Source organism: Pseudorca crassidens, chromosome 2 (genome assembly GCF_039906515.1).
Source record: "Pseudorca crassidens isolate mPseCra1 chromosome 2, mPseCra1.hap1, whole genome shotgun sequence".
Lineage (NCBI taxonomy): Eukaryota > Metazoa > Chordata > Mammalia > Artiodactyla > Delphinidae > Pseudorca > Pseudorca crassidens.
The window spans coordinates 67,406,187-67,433,560 of NC_090297.1; the positions used below are offsets into that span (position 1 = coordinate 67,406,187).

At 37.5% G+C, this 27,374-nt stretch overlaps 1 protein-coding gene across 8 annotated transcripts in view; it reads right to left on the minus strand.

Annotated features, from left to right (window-relative positions):
- ZZZ3 (zinc finger ZZ-type containing 3) overlaps positions 1-25,780 on the minus strand; it is a 103,003-nt gene extending 77,223 nt beyond the window's left edge. For 3 of the 8 annotated variants that reach the window (XM_067726616.1, XM_067726617.1, XM_067726611.1), the window contains exon 1: positions 24,458-24,561. Coding sequence is in view for 2 of the 8 variants with exons in the window: in XM_067726618.1 (XP_067582719.1) it covers positions 25,122-25,504 (383 nt within the window). In the remaining 6 variants the exon portion in view is untranslated. Of the gene's footprint in view, positions 1-7,176; positions 7,275-24,457; positions 24,812-25,121 lie in introns of those variants that run through there. The other 5 variants (XM_067726615.1, XM_067726613.1, XM_067726618.1 and 2 more) reach the window with 5 other exon arrangements.
- Positions 25,781-27,374: the final 1,594 nt, after the last annotated feature.

Consider the following 27,374-nt stretch of genomic DNA (forward strand, 5'->3'; position numbering starts at 1 on the left):
TACAGTTGATTTAAACATGGCTGACTCCATCTACATGTATATATGTATATGTACACATACACACACACACACAGAGCATATGACGCAAGCAGCACCAATCACAGTTCCTCCATGAGATCTGTTTATATGGCTAATGAAATAGCCTAACAGATAGGATTTTTCTCTACAGTAGCAAAAAATAAGGTTGAATCTCCCTGTGCCCAAGCAAAAGAAGGAAAAAGAGCCCAAAAGGGCCATCATTTAAACAATTTGATTTAGTTCTGCCTGAAGCGAGATAAACAATCTGAACTTTTCAACTTCATAAGTCAAAAATATTCCCTTAGTTGACTGATGACTTTCAAAAAATGAAATGGGAATGCATCTATACATCATTCTGAGGTCCAAACTAGCTTGGTTGTTCATGGAACAGACTAGTTTGGAAATGACTCTTGGACTATCAAGACTGATTTATTTCAAGATACATTAACTGAGCACGTTATGTTACTATGCACTTACCATCATTAAGACAGAATCTCAGCTCTGTACAATGGTTCACCTTCAGTAAACATTTGCAATGTAAGTATTAATAATTCAGCAAGGCCTATGTGAAATGTCTGACGTAAAGATCCCTCTATTAACTTCAATTTGTATAAATGTCTTCCTTTCAGTAATATTCCTCACTAAAACTATCTTTCAGAGCTGCCTAGCTGTACATAACATTTTGAAAATGGTTACAAATAATTATGATTGTAAGTGCTTGTTTTAAAATATTAAAAACAAGTCTTACACATATTGTAAATCCACAATACTTCAGTTGTTAAAAGTCTTATATTTATAATGATTTTAAATTCAAATTCTGTAATGCTCTAGAGTGGTTATGAATTTATCAATTAGTTAAATTTGAAGAAAAGGATAAATTTCCATTAACTTTATTCAGTGATTTTTATCTTTAAGGATGTTATGTAATGCCAGTTTCTTTAAAAGCCAGTCACAGTTAACAAATGATTACTTAACCCTTTCTAAAAGACATGTTCCATCTGTCCTAAGAATTCTCAATGGTTTTGGTCAACACAGATATCAAGGACCAACAATGAAGACTAGGAAAAGTCTTCTAACACAACATTTTTAATCAACTATATGCCAATATAAAATTAAAATTTTTTTTAAAGACTATGAAAAATCTTAAAAGCAAATAAAAAAATCAACAGGAGACAAACTAAGGTAAAGAGTCATATTGAATTAGGACATTTTACCATTCTTCTCTCAGGACAGAGTCCTCCCAGAAATTTTTGTTTGTTTGTTTGTTTTTTGCGGTACGCGGGCCTCTCACTGTCGTGGCCTCTCCCGTTGAGGAGCACAGGCTCCAGACGCGCAGGCTCAGGGGCCATGGCTCACGGGCCCAGCCGCTCCGCGGCATGTAGGATCTTCCCGGATCGGGGCACGAACCCGTGTCCCCTGCACCGGCAGGCGGACTCTCAACCACTGCGCCACCAGGGAAGCCCAGAAATATTTTTTGATATCATCATCAAGGGCAGAATATCAAAATGCAAAACCCTTGAAATCTTATCAGATCTCTAGCAATTCCTCTAAATTCTTGAATTTTTACTATCAATTATCTCAGAAAGGACAAAAAAAATTCACCAGTATACTAATCCACCTCTAAGTGGATGCTCCACCACCTCTAAGAATCTATAGAGGTTAAGGAGTTCCCAAGCTAGTTTTAATATTTCAAAAACCTAAAACTGCCATAACACAAGTATCATATAGTTGATTCTCATTATCCACAGTAGTTATGTTCCATAAAGTTGCCACAAACACTGAATTAGCCAATACTGAACCATTTCTCCTAAGGGAAATGCAGAGTTAAGCTCCTGCAAGCCTCTGGTCACATTTTCATCATCTGATCAATACATAACCTTGTTTTATGTACGTTTCTGTTTAAATACACCTTATTTAATATACATTATTGATTCATTAACATTGAACTTACAGCCAACAGCACTGTAACTAGTACTAAAATGAAACTTGTCTAACATATTTTCTATTTTCTCTGTAAGATACATCACAACCATCACAACCTAGACAGCACTTCAGCACGACACTTGGAGTTCACTTTAAACAACAAAATCTCACCCCCCAAAACACAAAAATGTGAAAGACATGGCACTAAATAGACCATGAAAAGAACACTGTTTACAGTATGCGAGCTGAAAGAAGGCAGGTCATGACCCTGTTCAACCTCAGTTAAGAACATGTGCCTTGGGCAACTCAAATTTTTCACCACTCTGCACGTCTGTGAATGACCATGAAAGCTCCAGGAGTATTGATTTTGGTGTTACAAATAAATTTTAGCAGGTAGGTGAATTCATAAATACAAAACCTGCGAATAATGAAAATCAACCATATTTACATTCTTATCACTCTACCTGTTTCTTGACTAGAAAGTTATATGGCCACATTAGTTATCTCAGTGCTGATCATAACTATTAATAATGCAATTTTTTTAGTAAAAGCCTTTGAAAATATAGATTAGAGGGGAAATAATAAATGAGAAGTTTTATAGGGAAAGAGTTGGGAACTGTTATCCAGAAAATACACATGCCTAAAAAACACAGAGAAGATAATCATTATCTTAATTCTATTTTTCTGCCTAAGAAATTTTAATGTGCTAATGTAATTGACCTAACCTAGGATCATGTGTTTAGAACACATGATACTGCAAAAACAAGGTAAAGCATTCTCACAAGCATAAAGCACAGTATACAACTGCAGGCTTCTGGACTTCAATTTACTGTTGTATCAGTGTGGAATACTTTTCTGGTTAATTCCCTCACTTCTTTCAGTCCTCTGCTCAGATATCACTGTATCAGGCTTCCCTGACCACCTACATATGATATTCCCTGATGGCCACTCCTTGCCTCCACACAACCACAGTCTCCATCCCCTTTACCCTACTTCCAGTTTTTTCGACAGCACTTATCACCATCTGACATATGTTTAAATCATATGAAACTTCCAGTTTAGTAGGTCAAAAATGATCAAATAACAGCCTTTTAATAAGGTTCAATGGAATATTTGCTTGCTACCTCCCACAACTTACGTATAATCTCCACTAGAAGGACTTTGTTTTCTTCTTTTATAATCCACAGCCTAGTCAGAGCTTGATGTCCAATACTATTTGTTAAATGAATAATTACTATACAATCATTATTAGACACATCCTTAATATAAAGTACAAATATAGCTTAACCCATTTCAACAACCACTTAAAATACTAGTGTATTCCCTTCCATTCCTATTATATGTGCATTTTTTAAGTCAAAATTCACATTCTTTTTTTTTTTTTTTTGTGGCACGCGGACCTCTCACTGTTGTGGCCTCTCCCGTTACGGAGCACAGGCTCTGGACACGCAGGACCAGCGGCCATGGCCCACGGGCCCAGCCGCTCCACAGCACGCGGGATCCTCCCGGACCGGGGCACGAACCCGTGTCCCCTGCATCGGCAGGCAGACTCCCAACCACTGCGCCACCAGGGAAGCCCTCACATTCACATTCTTAATTTTACATCCTGCCTCACACACACTTAACATGTCACACGGTTAAGTCTTAAAATTGTTAATGGATATAGAAAAACCTTGTAAGCAGTCCCTAATTCAACCATATCCATTCTGTTAGGACATTTAGACTACTTCTGATACTTTATTATTGATTATAAATAACCCTTTGATGCATGTCCTTGTACATTCTGTACATTTCTGCATCCCTGACTACTTGTTTAAAACAGACTTACTGGGTCCTACGATATGAACTTTTTTAGGGTTGTGATGAACACCGTCAAGTTGCTTTTCAGATAAAGGTTTTATATTTTTATATTTTATACTTGTTAATATAAAGCTGAATATGTTAAAACTTCTAAATATAAGGTGACTACAAAACAATGCATTAAAATATCCTTGGGGCTTCCCTGGTGGCGCAGTGGTTGAGAGTCCTCCTGCCGATGCAGGGGACACGGGTTCGTGCCCCGGTGCGGGAAGATCCCACATGCCGCGGAGCGGCTGGGCCCGTGAGCCACGGCCGCTGAGCCTGCGCGTCCGGAGCCTGTGCTCCACAACGGGAGAGGCCACGACAGTGAGAGGCCCGCGTACCGCATTAAAAAAAAAAAAAAAATCCTTATTAAGCATATTTTATATAGAAAGGTTGCTTATACTACAATAATTTGCTATCACTCGATGTACCTTTAAGTGTTTTAATGTTACTAATGAAAGACGATTTTAGATATAGGCTAACCAATTTATTATTCCATTTAACATTTTCTAATAAACCTAATCAACTTTTTTAAATTTTAAAATGTTTAATCTGATATTCTGATTTAAAAAAGAAAAAAACTGCATTTCAAAGAAAGTGTGTGGCTGTGAAGGTCTCAGATTTTAATTTTTTTTTCCAATTCCTACACATCTCGGAGAAAAAAAAACCTGAAGATGGCGTGTCATAAATATAGCAGAAATCAATAAAGGTTAAAAGGGACACTTGCTAGAAGTTCTGTAAAGGCGTTCTGATATTCTGCTCAAGGCTACAGAATGGTTATATATACTGATTCTAAGGTATTTCAATTTACCTAAGGAATATTTTCTTATCTGAAAAACCACAAAGTAACTTGACATTGAGGCAGCAATGTTTATCAGAGAAACACACAGGTGCCGAATGCCAAATGGCTGATTATCAGAACTTCAGACTAAAGGTATCTCTCAGGAACCACTGCCAAATGCCAGTTCACTCCATTGTTTTAAGGTCACAGCCCAACTGCCCACTGTAAGAAACCCCAGTGTAAAAGATTATTTACCAAGAAACACAGGACATCGGGGGCGGGGGGGGGGGGGGAAGATGTCAAGTGTCATCAAGCTTCCCTACTAAAAGATAGAGTTTTATGCTGTTCTCCTTTACCACGTCTAATTTCTGGTTTTAATATCAAACGCTTATCACTAAAGTCTTTTTATCTTTTTTTTTTTCCTGTCCTATTTCCCTATTACCTGTTGGTTTCAAGTGAGAGAAATCCAAACTCAAACTGGTATAAGCAAACAAAGAAAATTACTGACTTAGTAACTGAATGACCTAGGGGTAGATTTAGCTGAGGTACAGGAATTCGATGTCATTAAAATCCAGTTTTTATTCCACTTTTAGCTCCATTTTTGGATATTTAACATTCAAACATATTTATTAAGTATCTACTTTGTTTTAGATGTTGTGGAAGCAGTGGAAATAAGACAGGTAAGGAAGGTCCCTACTTTTATTGAGTTTACACTCCAGTAACAGTAAAGCCTTGAGATTCACTCTGATTGGACTAACTTCAGTCATGTGCTCATCTCTCATGAACCAATCACTTGGCCAGTGGTGAGCTGATCCGGCTTTAGCCTGGATAATATATTCCACCCCTAGGACGAGGGATGGGCCTGCGCTGGATAACATTAACGTCCTTTATCTTTTTATACCTCTCTTTCTACAATAATACCCCTTTTCCCAATCAGTATGTTCATCAAAATCTTATAGAAAACACCTAAATTGGATATTCCAAATTAAACCCTGCTTTATAACTAAACCACTTATGATTTTATTTTTCACTAAAAAAAGTTTTATCTTTATCCAGAAGAAATATATTAATGTAATTTTTGTTCATTTCTCCAGAAATGTCAGCATAAACTTCACCATACAGAGCTATGAAAATTTCTATAAATCGATGGAAAAGTTAGCGCAGACTCACATTTTAAACTAATCATACAAATATAAAAGATAATCTTTTCCCTAGAAGTGAAAGGATAAAACTTTTATGATTATGATTTCATAACAAAAGTAGTAAAAACATTTAGGTTTAAAATCTTTCGAAAATTAACATTATGTGATATCATTTACATAAAGTTCAAATCAGAGAAACTAATCTATACTATCAGAAGTCAAGATAAAGGTTACCCTTGGCATGGGGAAGTAGAAAGTGACTGAAAGGAGGTACTGCTGGGACTTCCCTGGTGGTCCAGTGGGTAAGGGGCCTGGGCTCAATCCCTGGTCAGGGAACTAGATCCCACATGCTGCAACTAAGATCTGGTGCAGCCATGTGTATATATATATATATATTTTTTTTATTTTTATTTTTTGGAAGGGAGGGAGGGAGGAAGAAAAGAAAGGAGGTACTGCTAATGCTCTCTTTCTTGATCTAGCTGTTGGTTCAGTTTCTGGAAATTCACTGACCTTTATACTTAATGATGATGTGTTTTTCGTATTTATGTTATACCTCAACAAAAAGGTTTTGAAAAAGTTTATTACATTTGCAATTAACACTCCTATAAACAAGAAGCTAGAAGAATAAACTTACAGTAGAGACGTATCAATAGGGACCAATAATGAAGAGGCACATTTCATTTTCTAGCAGGTAAAGGTATGCCTCTTAAGTAACAGGCCACAATTACTTCTATCCCATTATTTTAGAGCCCAACTATCTTCCCTTCCCTTTATACTATCATTGTGACCAAATCCAAGGTTCCTATCATTCTGGGCTAATCTCCATTTCTTCCAATTTATATCTAGCAATAGCTGTTCCAACAGGAACCACACATTTATGAACATACAACATAAACAAAACATATATTTTTCATTTATAAAAACTTTTCTGGGAAAATTCAGGAACTCAAATTCCATATGTACTCTAAGTGCATTTGCCACCCTAATTTGTCATCAATAAATTGAGCATTAATTGTTTTAACTTTAAAAAAAAAACATCGCTAGATCCCCTCATAAAAATCACCCAGAAAAGCATGCAGTTAACAATGGCACACATACAAAAAGTAAACTTCCAATGCAATGATTGAAAACACCCTCAGACGTTATTCAGCCCTGAAGACACACCCTAACAGCTTTTCTGACACTCAGAGGAAAATGAATATGAACTTTATATTTAGATATTTGGTAACAAACTACAATTCTCTGAGGAGCGATTTTCTCTTGTATAAAAAAGGAAAGCATACCAATCTTAATATTGATAATTATCATATAAATAAAATGAGATCATTGTAGAATGTTGTCAGTTTCCTTTATCCAATTCAGGGGAGTTTCTAAACTGACAAGATATCCCCTTCTCCATTTTTGAGCAGTTCAAAGTGGAAACAGGGTACTTTTAAACATGATGCAAAAAAAAAAAAACCTTTTAATTACCTTTATTGGAGAAGAGAGTTACAAATATATCAGGGTGGAAAACTGGAATACACACTGCAGTGACTGGAATTGAAGGTATCAGTACATATAGCCTGAATCTAAACAAAAGGAAACATCAGAAACATAAACTGAGGTACATTCAACAAAATAATGGGCCTAAACTTGAGGAACTGTTCCAGATTAAAGGAGACTAGAAAGACAGGATAATTAAATACAACACATGATCCTTGATCTTAAAGCAATGAAAGTAATTATTAGGATAACTGACAAAATTTAATTATGGACTATAAATTAGATATTATATTAATGTTAAATTTCCTGATTTTGATCATTGTAACTGCGATTTTTAAAAAGAATATCTCAGTTAAGGAAAAAAGTCTGGCAGTATACCTGGATCTAGTTCCACTCTATGAAACTTCATTACAGCCCTTCACTACCTGAAAATAGCTGCTGCTTCCCATTCTCCACCCATTCCAACCAAGTCATCCCTTCTCCACAGTAAGCACTCCAAACTCCTTCAAAGGTTCTCAGACACTTCGTCATCATCTGGTTACCCTCCTCTTGACACATTCAATTTTTCATTTACTGTTCTTAAAATGCAGCTTCTAAAAGCAAGGCCAACATCGTAAACATGTTCTAACCAACATGGAATACATATTACAGTATATCCCTTATTATGGACAGAATCCCATTAATATAACCTGGTCCCTCATTTGTTTTGTTTTGTTCTTTTTTAAACAACTCACACTGTTGGATCTCTGAGATTATGCAAAACCAAACTCCTAAAATTCTCTATCAAATCCAGCTAGTTCTTACCCCAGCTGCAAAGGTTTCTCTTCTCAGTAGCCACACCCTGGAGCTTTTAATCAAGTCATCGCTTCTCTCCTTCCTTTGAAACTCCCATCTTTGACCTTCATTTCCTTCTAGATTTCCTCCTACCTGAGATAAATTTTCTAAGGCTTTCCCCCTCCATTTTCTCATGCAATGTGACTCCTCTCTGCTCCCAACAAAATGTACATGTCCCGCCCTTTCTAACCCTCTCTCCATAGCTGAAGTCAAACTCTTTCAGATAAATTTAATCTATAAACAGTTTTATATTTCTAGCCCCAACCAATACCCAAAACTTCAGACTGGCATATTCTGAGCTCTCAATCTAGATATCCCAAAAGTAATTGTATTCAACAAGTACAAATCCCTAGTCATTTTCTTTCTACCTCCAAAAAACTATCTCCTCCCTATGTCAACAATCTAAAGGACATATATCTAATCACCCAAACTAAAAAACTTTGAGACATCTTAACTCTTTCCTTTTCCCATCAGTATACAATCAATAAACCCTACTTCTTCTACTTCTGAAATGTCCTGAAAAAAACCTTCTACTCTTTCTGCCCTGTTACTGCTCCAGGTCAGGCCATCATCACCCCATTTTAACAACTGTAATAGCCTAATTAATCTCCCATTCCAATGTATTATTTATCTATTCACAAATATATGTCTTAATAAACAGAGCCCTGGCTGATTTTTCAGTCCCCTTATTAGAAAAAAAAAGAGAACAAAACAAAACACCACAATGACTTTCTCCCATCTTCAACTCCTAGAAAACTTTTCTTCCTCAAAACCCAATTCAGTGATCCATCAGAATTAAATGCTCTCTTTTGTTCCCATAACACTTAAATCTTCTATCACAGAATTTACAATGTATAGTTTGATGTGTGTATATTCCTTACTTGATTACAGGCTCCTTGAGGGAACAGTGCAATTCATGTTTTATTCTCTAGTACAGTTCCTTAAAATTGGTGAACTGAATAGAATTCTACTCAGAGAACTTTTTCAATCGAATTCCATACTTTTTCAGAAATTCTTCACTTTTAAGTAACTCAAACTATAGGTTCCTGCCTGTGATTTCAGACAAAATTTTGAAAGCTGTTTTTAGTCATCTATCCTTGCCAGTTGAGTTGTTCAGAAAATAAGCACAACTGTATATTTATGCGAAGTATTAATAAAAATATTAAAATAGACAAGGACAAAAAAAGCCTTTTTAGATATATCTCTTAAGTTTGACATAAATCCCTCTGTACCAGTATTTAAGAAAGGTTATTTTACACCTATTAATGTAACGTTCTTAATGCTGATGAACTAGCCTATTTCTCTACCTTACCTCCAAGGACTGGAAAATGATTTTAAAAACTACTCTTTTTTGTTTTGTTTTTTTTAAAATAAGACTGTCTGTTTCTAATCTTCTGGCATACTCTGACTCACCACAAATTAACAAAAGCTATCAACATCTCTCTCAGTTCCTTTGTGTCATTTAAATGATCTAAAACCTGTGGCATTAGCCAAATAGGTAGAAAATGAATTCTTGGAATCCAATCAAATGGTGAAACAACCTGGGTGGGGTTTACAGAACTTTATCAGGCAATGGAATTAAAAGGCAGTTACAAAAAGCCTTAAACTTGAATGGAGAAGAAACCAAAAGACATTGTCTTGGAGTTCCACTGTTATCATATCATGATTTTTGTTAAAGGTTCAACGTGTCCGTGTGCGGAATGAGAAAAACCACCTGGACAAAGGCAGCTTCTGAAGCCAATCAATGTCAGGTTGATAATCAGCCAGTCAAGAGATGGTAACTGGTCTGTGTTCATAAACTGTGTCACAGAAATTTCAACTTGCTTGAGACAACAAAACTATTCCCTTAAGTAACAGACTCTCTGCCAAGGTGAATTAGAATTAAATACTACTAAAATTTAAGTATTATATATCAAACCCACAATATTAATATTTCCATGTTAAGTTTACAACTATGTATTTTTTAAGTTTTTATAGTGTTTAAGAGAACTTTAACATTATAGAATCTGACAGTCTTATAATTCTAAATTTAAAATAGTAACTGACTTCAGCCTTAGGACATTAAGTTTAAAGGTATAAAGTATTTGATTTGGTTAATAAGCAATATTGGAATGCTTAAGAGAAATTATGACTGACTATAGTTATAAGTTCCACTTATTAATTTTAAAGGAGTTTTAAGTATTCGGGAAAGTCCTGCTTGTTGAAATTTTACATTTACTCTGTAAGGTATATAAAGTGCTAAAAAAATAAAATAAAAACCAGTATAATTAATGTGTAAATATAAGGAATGTAATTAAGTTAAGCAGCAGCAGTAGTGCTACTAACAGCTAACATTCAAAGAGCATTTTCCTAGTGCTCAACATTGTTCCAAGTACTTTACAATATAAAGTCATTCATTCAACAAATAATCACTGAGCATACACCATGAACTAGGCATTGTTCCAAGCTCTGAGAATTAAATCAGTGAACATAAATCAGTGAATTATGAAAACACAATTTCAACCTTCGTGGATCTCATATTTTAATGAGAAGAGGCAAACAATAAATATCAAATATGATAATTACTGTGAAGAAAAATAAACCAGGGAAACTGAAAGGAGGAAGTGCTCTTTTAGATGGTATAAAGAGGGTCACACCAGTAAGCATCATTCGCAGGGAAGTCTATGTAAATGATGCCCCTTGGAAACTCCTTCATCAGGGAAAACCTCTCTAGACCAAGTGACATTTGAACCTAAGAAATGAGGGAGCAAGGCATGCAAATATATAAGTGTATTACAGAAAAAGAAAACAAGTACAAAAGCCATTTTACCTGGAAAGGGTGTTTTAAGGGAGATTTAATCTCTTCAGCAAGAATTACTAAGATACAGTAATCAAAGTGTCATCCCCCCACCCAGGATAACAAAAATATTCTTAGTTTATATGAAACTTGCTCAATTTATTAATAGAGTAATAAAATATGTAAGTTGAACTTAAAAGACAAGTTTTTTAATTTGTTAACTACTCAATATTATTTTACCAAAACTTGTAAATGGTCTTCTTTACACCCAAAAGCAGCCACAGACATCAAGAAACAATGATGCTTCATTGCTCTAAGTAATTCATTAGAACTAGAGATCTAAATTTATTTAATGAAACTAGGTGCTCTTTACCACATAATAATCATGGAATAGTCTCCTCTTTAAACAAGGTTGTGTCCCTTCCAGTATGAAAGTCATCTTCCTAGACATAAGAGAAGTGAAACAGGATTTGAGTAGTTGTCATTATTTAATACCTCCCCAATGAATGGGTCTCTTTCTTCCTTACTTATCTTGCTGAGTTTAGCTAAAGCCCTCCCTTGTTGGCTTAAGCATTTTTTGCAAACTTTAACTCATTCAGAGCTCTAGCCTCCCCATATTCCTACTGACACATTTTAGTATTAACCATCAGTTATAAACCATTAGTAATGCAGGTATTCTTGATACGTTTTCTTTTGAAGTTTATTAGAAATTACCTATGTGAAAGTCACAATATTTTCTCTGAATGACTCATGCATTTTTCTCCCCTCAGTGGAAATTTTTTATAATTTTAATACATGCTCCATTTTTTAAAATAACATGTTTCATTTTTAAGTGCCTTCTATCAATATTGTCTACATCATCTGTGGTCATTACCAATCTTTCTTCTGACCTTTCTGAAACTTGCTTTTCTGTGAATTCCTACCTAATAATTTAAAATCCAAAGTGACACAGTCTCAACTTCTGATTCCCATGATTTCCATTTCTATCTAGGAGACAAAGAACAGTATTTTGGAAAAACATGGACTTTGAAATCAGACAGATATCTGTCACTCACTAGCCGTGTAACAAACTTCTCTGAGTCTCCATTTTGACATCAATAAAGAACAGATTTAATGAGCACCTATTTTATATCAAGTACCTTATACACTATATGTAAGTAGAAAGTATGTATCATTTATATTGAGGAAAACAAGAGCTTATATATAAGCAATTTTCTTAAAGTCACAGAGTTTCTGAGTACTAGAGCCAGGATTTAAATCCAGGTCTGATTCCAAGCCCATGTTCTTTTTCCTACAACACAAAGAAGAGACTATAAAATGGGTCCACCTGCCCAAAACAAATGTTCAATAATAGTTAATTCCACACGTCCCTCACTGTTCTTCCTTGTTGGTCGGAATCAATTTCATACCAGCAGTTCTCTTCCACATTCAGGAGACTAAACTGCCAGCGAATAATGTATCAAAAGCTCTGATAATCTTTATTGTTAATGTATTGTTTAATTAATCCACTTAATTAAAAGTAAAGGGCTTCCCTGGTGGCAGTGGTTGAGAGTCCGCCTGCCAATGCAGGGGACACGGGTTCATGCCCCGGTCCAGGAAGATCCCACGTGCCGCGGAGCAGCTGGGCCCGTGAGCCATGGCCGCTGAGCCTGCGCGTCCGGAGCCTGTGCTCCGCAACGGGAGAGGCCACAACAGTGAAAGGCCCGCGTACCACAAAAAAAAAAAAAAAAGGAAAAATTCTATTACATTATACCACACGTAATTTTCAGACATTTTTGTGTTAAAAGAGCCTTATATGCAATCATAAAAACCCAGGGTGAGAGACATAAAAAGTCAGGTGGCTGAACTACCTTATTCAGCATAATGTGCTACTCATCCTCAAAATTCTTAAAACAATGTAGCGAAAAAGGTTTTTTTTTTTAAAAAAAAAAAAACTGTCATTCTTGTGAGGTATTCAGATCAAGACAACAGAAATGCTTACCATAGTTTTCCAGAAACCAAGCAACCACCAAACAGAACTCTGTATTTGTCAATATCATCATGGAACTATAGTTTCCCTTAATTATCTTCTCTTTCTCTTCTCCTCATTCTCTCTTCATACGATTGAATAGCCAATTAAGTGAATGAAAGAATGTTTCCTAGGCCTAAACACTACCATTCACATCACTTTGAATCCTGCCAATCAGTTAACTGATTTGAGTGAACAGAAACTAAGAACTAGAACACTAATTTTTTTTCCCATTTCTTAAAAGTAAGTTAAAAAAAGGTTTATGGATTAAGGTTTATACACAGGTTTTTACAACTAATAATGTAGTATGGTACTATATTGAAGGACTTCTAAAATGCACCAGCTGACTTTTTCTTTTTTTTTTTTGCGGTACGCGGGCCTCTCAGTGTTGTGGCCTCTCCCATTGCAGAGCACAGGCTCTGGACGCCCGCCCAGGCTCAGCGGCCATGGCTCACGGGCCCAGCCGCTCCGCGGCATGTGGGATCTTCCCGGACCGGGGCACGGACCCGCATCCCCTGCATCGGCAGGCGGACTCTCAACCACTGCGCCACCAGGGAAACCCACCAGCTGACTTTTAAAAAATCTATAATAAGCTGAAAGTGAGACTGACAAAAAAAGAAAAAGAGATCAGATTGATGGAAATGTTCTAAAACTGGACTGTGGAAATGGTTGCACAACAATGTAAATTTACTAAAAATCAGTGAATTGTACACTTAAAAAATATGACTCAAATCCTCCCAAAATAACCTATTATTAATAAGGTGACCAGAATGCTTTCTTATACTATTACCTTGAAATAAACGCCATCATTTAGATTTATTATTCTGCAAATACGCATGCTTACTTGAAATGAACCCCAAGTATAGTTTCAGCACATCGGGGCCTCTAAGTACTTAACTACAACTGTGGTCCTCTTTTTTTTTTTTTTTTTTGGCGGTACGCGGGCCTCTCACTGTTGTGGCCTCTCCCGTGGCGGAGCACAGGCTCCGGACGCGCAGGCTCAGCGGCCATGGCTCACGGGCCCAGCTGCTCCGCGGCACGTGGGATCCTCCTGGACCGGGGCACGAACCCGTGTCCCCTGCATCGGCAGGCGGACTCTCAACCACTGCGCCACCAGGGAAGCCCGGTCCTCTTTAATAAACAAATACAGTTTTTGAATATATGAACTTATCATTGTGCAAAATTTTAAATGAAACACTAACCAGTAAGAGCTGCCTTACTACAATTGCACACAAAACAAAAGTATAAGGGAACAAAGAGTTTGGATAAGTAACACCTTGATGAATAAACTTAAGTGATTTCTATTCTTAAAAACCGAAGTATTCAAATCACAGCTACTTCCAGTTCTGTTTTTGTATATAAAACACAATATTTTAGCAAAAACAGTCCTTGAATATAAGATCTGGAAGAAAATTCAAATGCCACTGTAAAATTTGACACACAAAAAACTCATTAGAATATATGTCAATACAATGGAGCTCGAACAACAAGGAAGACACATATACATGCACATAAATGGTCCTGATAATAGCATCTCAAACCCCAAAAGTAGAGTTTGAATGCTTAAGTTCATATCCTAAACCCTGCATTCAATGCCTGTGTGACACTGAACAAGATACTTAACCTCTCTGCCTCAACTTGCTCATTTGCAAAATGAGGATAAAACTAAACATCCCTGGACTTCCCTGGTGGTGCTGTGGTTGGGAGTCCGCCTGCCATTGCAGGGGACGTGGGTTGGAGCCCTGGTCCGGGAGGATCCCACATGCCTCAGGGCAGCTGAACCCGTGCGCCACAGTTACTGAGCCTGCACTCTGGAGCCCGCGAGCCACAACTGCTGAGGCCCGCGCACCTGGAGCCCGTGCTCTGAAACGGGGGAGGTCACCACAATGAGAGGCCTGTGCACAGCAACAAAGACCCAACACATACATACATACATACATACATACATACATACATAAATAACATCCCTACAAGGTTGTTGTGAGGACCAAATAATAATGAATACAGTATTTACATGTATCTAGCATACAGCAAATGTTCAATAATTTTAAATTAGTATTATTTTTATAATGGTAATAAAAATCATCTAGAGCTGTCCTTCACAATGTTCAATATACATTCAAACTGCTTGGGAATCTAGTTAAAATGAGATTGTTATCGAGAAGGTCTGAAATTTCCATTTCTAACAAGCTCCCAGACAGGTGTCAAGGAAGGCCACTTCTGAGTTACAAGGATGGTTCTCAAGCTTTGGCACACACCAGAATCACTTGGAGGGCTAGTTTAAAATAGATTTCTAGGTTTCACCCCAGAGTTTGAGAGAATTTGCACCTTTAACAGATTGCCAACTGAAATTCCCAGGACGATATTTTAAGAAATAATGCTCAAAGGTTCTCAGCTAGGATGTACATCAGAAACACCTGTGGGGTTTTTGTTTGTTTTTAAATGTAGGTGCCCTTACTACACCCTAGTATTGTGTGATCTCCTAATCTATTAAACCTGACACTCATGCACTGTTTTTAAAGAATAAAAACAAAACTTCCAGGCAATTATGATGTATGCTAAAGTTTGAGAACAACTGCCTTATAGTTACACACGAATCAAAATTTCCTGCATGAAATTTTGCTAACTATAGAAAGAAAAGTACCTACCCATAAATGTGCCTGAGGTCAACCTGGAAATTGTCCTGACTCATTCACCAAGAACAGCATTTATTCAAATTTAGTGGTAACTCTATAATCTTTACAAAAGTCAATTACTTTCTCCTTCACTCTTCATGAGATGTTCTCCTATAACATGATGCCCAAAGTCAAACATTTAAAATATCCAGGCAAAAAAAAAAAAAAAATTTGTTTTAGAAATTAGTCTAAATTTTTGCATAACGTTTAATTTCCACAGAAGCTCAGCAAATGAAAGAGCACTAGGGTACAAAATGTAGGTACGTGTTACTCTTAAATTATACATGAACAAAACACCTAATTTTGACAGCTACAGGCTATTTATAATATTCTGGTCCTAATAATTACTGAGTGACAGCAAGCAAAATTCGTTTATAAAGGAAATTAAGTGTATCTTCCAGGCTAACTGTGGGACTTAAATGAAAGAAAAACTATGTGCAGGAACACAGTAATAAATCTTTCCTATGCCTTCCTTTAAAATTAAGAAAGTGAAATGGAGGGGTAGAAAAGAAAGTACAAAGGGAGAATTTCTCATAAGAAAGTTACACTTAACACTTGAAGCCAGCCTGAAAGGAGTTGCTAACTAGGTATAGCTGACTCAATTGTTTAGTAGCCTATAATTTGATCTATAATCTGTATACCACAATGTTATAATGTTCATAAATACAAAATAAATATTTTAAAAGTAAAATGACTTAACCTGAGACTTTTTATGAGAGGGGAGGGAAAGGGAGGGGTGGGTACTCACGACATTCTTTGAAATAACAGCAGATACTACAGGATAGCTGTCATAAAAATGTGAATGGGAATCACTGCTTGAAAGGAATTCAAAGAATGAAAAAAAAGCTGCCAACTCATAGGATAAAAGTCCAAAAAGCCATTAGCTGGTCAGGAATGCTATACCAAAGTTTTCAAAACAAAATTTTTAAGTAGGAGGAAAAAAAAAAAAAAAGGTGAGGTACTCTTGAAGGCCATCAATGACAGAAATTAAAAGCATCCTGTTTGCCCAAACAACATTAAAACACAAACAGGGTATACCACACAATCTGAAAGCAAAGAAGGTGGTTCTTTGATGTCCCCTTCTAGAGTTCCTGAAAACTACGAATACCATGAGAAAAATGTCTAAGTGCTGAGATGTCCAAGTATAAACTAGATCAAGTTCTAGGATTTCTCAAGTTACTTATATCAAAACAGGATAACAATGCATTAACGTTTATAAAGGAAGTTAAAGTTCAAAACCAGACAAAATTATTCTACGGTACTAGAAATCGAAATAGTGATTTCTCATGGGCGTGGGGAGTTAATGACCACAATACAGCACAAGACAGTTTCCGGGGTTTTGATAATGTTCTATTTCTCAGTAATAATTACACAGGTGTGTTCATATTGTGAAAATTCACTGAACTGTACATTTAGGAGAACTTTCTGTGTGTATTAATATGCTAATCATATTTACTTTTTTTTTTAAAGTGGGGGGGAATTTCTCCTTCAGGAAATGAAACGTATTACTGCAAAAGCAACATTAAAAATTTTTAGGGACTTCCCTGGTGGCGCAGTGGTTAAGAATCCGCCTGCCAATGCAGGGGACACGGGTTCCAGCCCTGCTCCGGAAAGATCCCACATGCCGTGGAGCAACTAAGCCCGTGTGCCACAACTACTGAGCCTGCACTCTAGAGCCGGCGAGCCACAACTACTGAGCCCACATGCCACAACTACTGAAGCCCACGCACCTAGAGCCCGTGCTCCGCAACGAGAAGCCACCGCCATGAGAAGCCTGCGCACCACAATGAAGAGCAGCTCCCGCTCGCCACAACTAGAGAAAGCCCATGAGTAGCAACAAAGAACCAACACAGCCAAAAATAAATAAATAAATAAATAAATGTATTAAAAAAAAATAGTGGAGATCATTCAGATTAAGAATTACAGGTTTGGGGTGGGGAGTAGAGAGTTAATATGGAGAAGTACTAGAAAGCTCCTCAAGGGCTTTCAGTAGATAAATCTCACAAACATACACACACCTTTTTCAGGAGGAAAAAATCTTGGTACCTCCCTCTATAATACAGCCAAGCTAAATTTCACTCTATTTATGAAACACATAAATCTGCTTCTAATGGGGAAGTGTATATGAGCTGCAGTATCTACTTTCCTTAAACTTCTGTCCAATTTTTTAAAAAAGTTATTAGTAAGGAGGTAAGTAAATGCCAGAACACAATTAGCAACTGCTATTCCTGGACCACTTCAGTGCCCTTCTGAAAAATAAACTCACCCCTTAGGGGGTAGCAGAATTCTAGTAGAAATAAAAGATATAAATTATGTTCCAATCCCTATAAATCTCATCCCAATCCAAGGTAAAAGGAAATTTCATCACACCTGGTTCCTCATCTGCAATTCTCTTTATGTAATACCCAAGCACAGGGCATATGTGTTTTCAAATATTACGTTTTCATACAAAGTTAATCTGGTTTTTCTTCCTAGCAATTATGTAACCATACCATTCTGTAGCCAACAGAAAGTGCTAGTCAATATTTAATAAAATAATAGCTTGGAACATTACAGTTTTAAAATGTAAGTATAAATATCTCACTTTTAAAAAAATTATTTTATTATCTTGAATACTTATTTCATAAAGGAAAAAACAAACCACACCTTCGTAAACAATAAGAACTTTAAACATTTAAAAAGCTCTCCTTGGCATGGATGCCCTCACGAATGCTCACATAGAATTTCTCAGATTCATTACTTAATTTCAGTAAACACACAACATTGCCATCATTCTTAACAGTTGAAAAACAAAGGAATTGTGATTCTGGAACTTGAGTCCTAGAACTGCAAATGAACACTTTTTTTTTCTAAATATTTTAGAGGGATATGATGTCAAGTTGTATATTACTATTTAATGAGGGAAACACCTTAAGCACACATCCTAAATTGTTGATCTTAGAAGTTTATTTAATTCCACAAAATCTACCAAAGTAGTTTTTCTCTTTACAGCCTCTTGTACTGTATACCTTTACATAGTTTCATATTTTATCTTTTCAAGAAAGGAGAAATTGCTTCATTTAATCCTACTTAATTCTGGTATATGGGAAAAGAATATTTCAAATTTTGGTTGACAAAAGGAATTATAAAACATTGTTTTGTACAAAATAAGCTTTTATTATCCTCAAATTATAAAGTGCTTTCAAAAATCGATAAGAAAACAAACACAATAAAGAGACCAGGGCAAAAGATATTAAACATGTAGTAAGAATCATCTAAAAAACAATACTAATTTTTTTAAGTTTGGGATTAAAAATAAGCAATATAAGATATAAACATTTAAAATGTAAAAATGAAACATGCAAAACAAAGAAAAATTATTTAATAAATAGACTTGAGACAATTACCGATTTGCAGGAAAACATTTACATTCTCATACCAATGCCACATGAGATAAAAAGTTAAATTTATTTAAATCTAACTTAGAAAAACTAAAATAAATAGTATTAAGATCAGTATTATTTATTACATTTCTAGAGAAGGAAGAATTTCGTAAGATCAGAAACAAAACAAAATTAGGCCAATGATTTGATTATATTAATTTTAAAATTCCGTTTATCTGAAAAACTCACAAAAGAAATACACCTATTAAGCATAATGTTTCATCCCAGTAGTAATCTAAGAAAAAAAATGTTATAATACGACTTATCCCCTATTACGGTTTTTTTTTTTTTTTTTTTGCAGTACGCGGGCCTCTCACTGTTGTGGCCTCTCCCACTGCAGTGCACAGGCTCCGGACGCGCAAGCTCAGCGGCCATGGTTCACGGGCCCAGCCGCTCCGCGGCATGTGGGATCTTCCCGGACCGGGGCACGAACCCGTGTGCCCTGTATCGGCAGGTGGACTCTCAACCACTGTGTCACCAGGGAAACCCCCCGTATTACGTTTTTATAAACAATACTTAATGTTGATGTATAGAGTCAACAGCCACTCCAATGTGAATATAAATTGATCCTTTTGACAAATATCGTGACACGATTTTAAGAGCCTTTAAAATGTACCTAAAAATTATACCTATAATATACTAGAAGATAATACTATAAATAAGAAACACCTTATATATAAATGTTCTTCACACTCTTATGCAAAAAAGTAGAACAGGAGAATGATATACATCTACACATGGAACATCATACAACCACTTATAATGATGGTGAAAAATACTCATTGTGAGGCATCCCTGGTGGCGCAGTGGTTGAGAGTCCGCCTGCCGATGCAGGAGACATGTGTTCGCGCCCCGGTCCGGGAAGATCCCACATGCCGCGGAGCGGCTGGGCCGGTGAGCCATGGCCGCTGAGCCTGCACGTCCGGAGCCTGTGCTCCGCAACGGGAGAGGCCACAACAGTGAAAGGCCCGCGTACCGCAAAAAACAAACAAAAAAAAAAACAAAAAAAACACAACCTCATTGTGAGAATGGGAAAATGTTACCTAACATTAGGTTAAAAGCAGGACATGAAATTAAATATGTTTTATCTGTAAACATGTAAAAGATATATTTTAAATAATAGAAGAAATACATCAAAATTTTAATATGGTTATATTAATTCCCAAGATTCAAAATCCTCAAACCAGCCATCAAAATCATTAAAACACACACAAATATACACACTTAATACCTAAATCAAGTGCTATACACCATCACTCTACCACTGAAGGGCGCGTAAGGTTTAAATTAACATATTAAAAGAGACTGAAAAGGCAAGCAAAGCAACAAACAAAATCTACTACAAAAAGAAACATTTCTCACCTCTGGACATTCAGCTGTGCTAAGGATGGAGACTCACTACCAGGATTCAGAACTATACAACTGATTCACAGACAGGTCATTTACTAATTCTAATTATCTGCTCTGAAAATTCCTTCATCAACAAACGTGCTTATCTTTAGCCAACTGGTTAATTATTACTGATATCAAATATTAAATGTAATAGAGTCTTACTTGGGAGGCAACTCCTTGAAATACTAAATAAGGAAATAAGTAGATAAAAGCAATAAAATAAAACAAAGACAATTCCACACACAGCAGCCCCATTTTGGGGGGGGGGGGTATCAGATGACTTCTGTTAAGTGAATTTTCTAGAAAACTGAAATGAATTTATTAAACAGCTTTGAAAATGTTTACCCTTATAAGAGTCTTCTAAAAAGACACCAATTTCTTAATTCCTTAAACACAGTACATAGAGTAAAAGTTTATTTATGATTAAGATCATCACTGTGACAGACCATGTACTATACTACTCTACAACATTGTGATTCCCTCAGAAGTTGATGATTATAGAACTGTATGTCTCCACGAAATGGCCTTAAAACACTACCCTTTTATAGTTCCATATACTTTTTAATAGTTCTTCAGTAGCCTTGAAATAAGATGACATTTCAGTTGTCAGTGTGCCTAACTCCAATGGCCAACCTTGCAAATTGTAATCTGTGGGCTGAAAAATCAGATAACCAACCCTGCTGGGGCTGCAAAATGTTAAGTTATTTACTCCAGTTAGTAGATTCTGAATAAAGCTCATAGGCTTATTATACTTGGTTACAGTTATTTTGAAGCCTCAGGATCTCTGCTGTTTGAAATGACTAAAATCACAATCACTCAAAAAATGTTTAATTACTAACTGCAATTTACACATATTCTGGAGTTCCAAAATAATCATAACTGAATAGTTTGATAGTCTCCTCAAAGTTACTCAACTCACTTGTCTCTGACCAGAGAAAAATTACCTAAGTAAGCTGAGAAATAACAGATGAAAAGAAAAAGAAGGAAAGAAGTGAGAAGGACAAGTTCAAATGAAATAGCAAAGTCCATACTGCATGGTTCTAGAAGGCAAGACTTATGACTTTGGGAAATATTTACACATAGTGTTTTTTAAAGCATAATTACAGTGGTTATCAGGATATTAACTATAGAAAACTGCACTACAGTGTATACCACATATATATTAAATAGTACTTTAAAAATCAAGACTGGGAATTCCCTCGTGGTCCAGTGGTTAGGACTCTGCGCTTTCACTGTCAAGGCCAAAAAAACAAAAAACAAAACAAAACAAAAAACATGGAAAGACTTGCAGCAAATATTCCTTGTACTTAAACTGACAATGAATTTTCATATGAAATGGCAGATTGTTTAAAAAAGCACCTGCACGTATTTGATATTTCTGGTCAAGTAATTTCCTGTAATCTGTCTTGGACACTGGTTCAGGAAGAGGCAGGAAATAAAATGTACATTCTTCATATAATTAATATGTAACATAGGTATTACACTATATAGTTACAAAGTTACAGGTCTATGGAAACTAGCATTGTGTCATATCTAAAGAAAAAAATCCAAGTGAGGACATCATATTATCACTTTTGTTAATATCCTCTGATTACTGAAGCTCATTAGCTCTCATAGGTCACTTCTATGACAGTAATAACTGAGAAAGAGGAAAATAAAATTTTCTGGTTTTTACTCAAGCAAAACTCAACTCACATAAAATATATTTCTCTTCTTCTTGTATTGTCTCAGTATATTTCTACCCAGTATATGGGTATTTTAGTGTCTGTAAAAGTTTGCTAATTCCTAAGATCCTCTACCAAAAACAGTTTATAAAACAAAGTTGTACGAATAAGTAACATATATTATTACAAGGATCAGATGCACATGACAACTCTCAAGGCCCAATTCCCAAGCAAAACTTTGTAAAGTTTGCAAAGGCCATTATAGAACTGTGATCTTTTGAATCCACTGTTATTTTCACAAGCTCCTACTTCTAAAAACATAAAATAAGTAAAGAATTCACAAAGTTCCGATTAAACATCAACTTCAGTTGATTTTATTTTTTTTGGGGGGGGACAGGTGATATCAAGCACATCTGGGGGTGGGCTGAAACCTGTTTAAAAAAAGTTATTTAAGAGGAAAAAAATTGCCACACATACTGATTCCAAATTCTGGTCAACTCAAGTCACCCTCCCGCCATCATGAACAGACTATTTTTGGACCATGGCTCTGTCAACCTTCTACCATCCTTTCTTTTCTCTGCAACTTCTCTAATTCCATTTCAATATCAACCTATACACACTCCCGTGTCTCCTTTTCCTCTTTCCCACATCTCACCTCTCAACACTCACTTTTATTCCCCAACATTCCTACTTTAACTATTACAAGAGAAAACTACAGTGACCAAAACGAGTGGTCACTTTTTTTACGTGACAAGTGTGATAAATAATATTGCTGGTAGTTTGGAGGGAAAAATACAAAAAACAATCACAAAATGCTGCTTAGCAACTTTTGAGTATATGTATGTTTGTCTGTATTAACTACTGATGTTTGTCTGTATTAACTACTGATGTATCTTCCACTCTTCAGTTGAGAACTATTTAATTAAACTGATAACTTTTTAAACTTCTGGAAAACTGTGATATACACACTTCGGTAACAGTTTAGAATATATAAGTTATCAAGAAATATAAACATATAAATATAAATGTAAATAGACAGCACAACTATTAAACATAAAAATATAAAACTCAAGTGACAAAACATTTGTATCTTTAAATCTTATTTCACATGTACTTTATTTTTGTACAGAACAACCAGCATACCACTCTACAATAAAAATAATGCTATCACTCAAGCTATTTTCACAAAACTATACCACCAAAATATCTGTACAAAAAATTTACTTTTTTAAAGCATGTATGCATGAGTCAAAAAACCACTAAATAAAAATATAAGTGAGCAGAAAAAATTTTACTGATTGCTAATGTTGTGACAGAGTATCTTAAAACAACACCCCTCCGTTTCCTCCTCTTTGTTAAAAAAAAATAAAACACATGGAAAATATCTGGAATAATACATAGCTACCGCTAAGAGTATTTACAGAGATTTAGGACTGAGGGAGGCAACTTGGTAGAATGTAACAGGAAGAATTTTACCCTTTATTTTTCTCTGTACTAAGTGTAGAGGAAAATAACACGTTTGTAGTTAAAAAAAAATTATGACCGGATTACCTAATTATCTGATTAGTTTGCGATTAATTTACCACTACGAATACTAAATAAATCCAGACTGCTCAAAAATACGAAAAAAACAGTATACTATAAATTCATCTTTGATAAAACACTGACGGGTTGGAGAAAAACTAATCTTGCGTCAAATTCATTTAAGGAAAAATTGAACTCAAGTTTTGACATCAAAGTTTACGAAGATTAGTTTGCTTTTAAATTCGATTTAAAACATTCCACTATTGCCTTAAATACGTAAACTAAATCAATCATCCCTGAACAACAAAGATGGCAAACTCATAACAATAGTAATCAAAATCCTGTCGGAAAAAAAAACTTATCGATAATTATGAGTTAATAGGCACGTAGCAAAAAAATTAAAAGAATGGTTTTATTCTGACATCAGGTATTGTCAGAGATATAAAGGATCCCTCCAAATACTGCCAAAAGTTATCGTAAACACAAAGTTAGAGTGATGAGGGAGTTATCAATGACCAAATAAATGTGAGTAATTGATGCCCAGAGAGAAAAAATGGAATGCGTTCTATTTTAAGCGTCTGAGAAGGGGCCGTGGAGAAAGGTTCTGCAGCAGAAACAAGCGAGAGAATGGTTAACAGGTCTGGAATTCTTCAGAAAATTGTAACAAGGGGAAAAACTGACAAGAACGTCTGTAAGTAAGAGGAACGGTATCCAATGTAATCCTCACGTCTGTGCTAGCACGGCTCCGTACTTCCAGTGAGACGGGGGAGGAACTATCACTGAGCGGGGGAGAAGGAGCCCGGGCTGAGGGGTAGCTTCTGCAGGTGGCGAAGCGCCCGCAGGGGGGTGGGGAGGAGGAGGATCGTGTCGCCTCAATTGGGTCAATGTATTCCCTTCAAGACTACAGGAAGATGACGCAGCACGGCTCCCGGCACCAAGAGGCACTTGCCCCCGGCCCCTCCCTCGCAACTTGCCTTGCAGAAAGAGTTGCGGGTCCCAGGCCCCCGGAACCCAGGGCTCCGCCATCCAGGACAACTGCTCTGCCAACAAGGTCCCGCGAGAATCGGGAGATCTCGCGATACAAACCCACTAGCATCTCGCGAGTTTTCCCCAGAACCAACATGGCGGTACACAGACATCAGTACTTCGGCATTTAGAAAGGGTTTCATTTACGAAAAGAATGTGTATAACAGAGAAAGAGCGGGAAGTCTTTTCCGCCTTATATTTCTCTTCATACCCCCCTAGTAGAGATGAAAAGCGGCAAACAACCCTAAAGCCTCCGACGACCACGGTTGCGCTACACAGACACAGCAATCTTCTGCCTCAGCCAGCCTCCGAGCCTGTCACGTGGAAACATTCTCGGCGTGCCGGTCACGTGGACCACTACTGAGCGAGCGCGCGCCCGCCACCCTCCCGAGCCCTCCCCGCCCCCCTTCTGCCCGCGCACACGTGCGCGCGCCCCCCCGCCCCACGTGGGGGCTTCGCCGTCGCCGCCGTCGCCGCTGCCGCCTCCAACCCACCCCCTCCTAGCACTCGGTTCCAAATCCGGGTCCCAAAGCCGATCATCCCCAAGATCCCTCCTCCTCCATTCCCCCTCCCCCATCTGGCCCCCACCACGTGCCCCGAGCGCCTGCTCACCTTTCGGGCGGGGCCGAGTACTGCAGGCCACTCCGGGAGGCGCCGTCGCCGTGGCCGCTCTCCGCCCCCGCCACGGCACTGGCTCGGCTGGCCGCCGCCGCAGGAAGCTCGACAGCGGCGCTGGGGCGCTTCCAGGTGGGTCCCCGCCTCCCGTTCCTGCCACTTCCCGCAGCACCAGTGGCTCCTTCCGGTCCCCTCCTTTCTCGTCCTTGCTGGGACTGGCGGGCTGCTGCGGTTGCGGCTGCAGCTGCAGGCGCGCTCACTACACCGCCTGCTGGTAACCGCGGCCGGTGCAGCGCCGGCTGCCCAGGCGAGGTCCACCCCCGCGATCCGCCCCCGCTCCTGGGCAAGGGTTGGTCTTCTGAGGGCGGGACCCAGTCCATCTCCTACGGCTGACTAACTTGGCTCTAGCCTTGGAGGAAGGGCGTCCCTGGAGCGCCGCGGTTGGAAGTCCGTTTCATCCTGCCTTTTGTGGCCTCTTGAGAGATTTGTACACCGCCCTTCCTTAGTAATGTGGTCTCAGGTAGAAAAATATGTGTGTATATTGTATGTGCCCCTGCCTACCTCATCTCCCACCGCATAGGTCCCTCGCTCACCTCTCTGGCTTTCCCTCTGTTCCTACAACACGCAGGCTCGATCCACTTCACGACTTCGTGCTTGCTGTTCCCTCTGTCTGGAACACTTCCTCCAGATTTCTTTTAACTCGTTCGGCGCGTATTTCAGGTCCTTTGTCAAAGATCGATATCTGAGTCTTCGCAGACCGCTCTATCCAAAGGAGCACACTTGCACCGCCGCTTTTGCTGTCTTTACACGCTTACATTTCTTTGTGACAGTTATCACTTGCTGACCTTATTTATCTGTCCTCTGCCACCAAGAATGTGAGATCTGGTGGGGTTTTTATGAATTTTATTTATTTGTTTCTATAACAGGTTCTTATTAGTTATCAATTTTATACACATTAGTGTATATATGTCAATCCCAGTCTCCCAGTTCATCACACCACCACCCCCCGCTGCTTTCCCCCCTTGGTGTCCGGACGTTTATTCTCTACGTCTGTCTCTATTTCTGCCCTGCAAACCGGTTGATGTGTACCATTTTTCTAGGTTCCACATATATGCGTTAATATACGATATATGTTTTTTTCTTTCTGACTTACTTCACTGTGTATGACAGTCTCTAGATCCATCCACATCTCTACAAATGACCCACTTTCATTCCTTTTTATGGCTGAGTAATACTCCATGGTATATATGTGTGACATCTTTATCCATTCATCTGTCGATGAGCATTTAGGTTGCTTCCATGACCTGGCTATTGTAAATAGTGCTGCAATGAACATTGGGGTGCATGTGTCTTTTTGAATTATGGTTTTCTCTGGGAATATGCCCAGTAGTGGGATTGCTGGGTCATATGGTAATTCTATTTTTAGGTTTCTAAGGAACCTCCATACTGTTCTCCATAGTGGCTGTATCAATTTACATTCCCACCAACAGGGCAAGAGGGTTCCCTTTTCTCCACACCCTCTCCAGCATGTATTGTTTGTAGATTTTCTGATGCTGCCCATTCTAACTGGTGTGAGGTGATACCTCATTGTACTTTTGATTTGCATTTCTCTAATAATTAGTGATGTTGAGCAGCTTTTCATGTGCTTCTTGGCCATCTGTATGTCTTCTTTGGAGAAATATCTATTTAGGTCTTTGCCCATTTTTGGATTGGGTTGTTTTCTTAATATTGAGCTCCATGAGCTGTTTATATATTTTGGAGATTAATCCTTTGTCCATTGATTCATTTGCAAATACTTTCTCCCATTCTGAGGGTTGTCTTTTCATCTTGTTTGTAGTTTCCTTTGCTTTGCAAAAGCTTTTAAGTTTCATTAGGTCCCATTTGTTTATTATTGTTTTAATTTCCATTACTCTAGGAGCTGGATCAAAAAAGATCTTGCTGTGATTTACGTCAAAGAGTGTTCTTCCTATGTTTTCCTCTAAGAGTTTTATAGTGTCCAGTCTTACATTTAGGTCTTTAATCCATTTTGAGTTTATTTTTGTGTATGGTGTTAGGGAGTGTTCTAATTTTATTCTTTGACATGTAGCTGTCCAGTTTTCCCAGCACCACTTATTGAAGAGACTGTCTTTTCTCCAGTGTATATCCTTGCCTCCTTTGTCATAGATTAGTTGACCATAGGTGCATGGGTTTATCTCTGGGCTTTCTATCCTGTTCCATTGATCTATATTTCTGTTTTTGTGCCAGTACCAT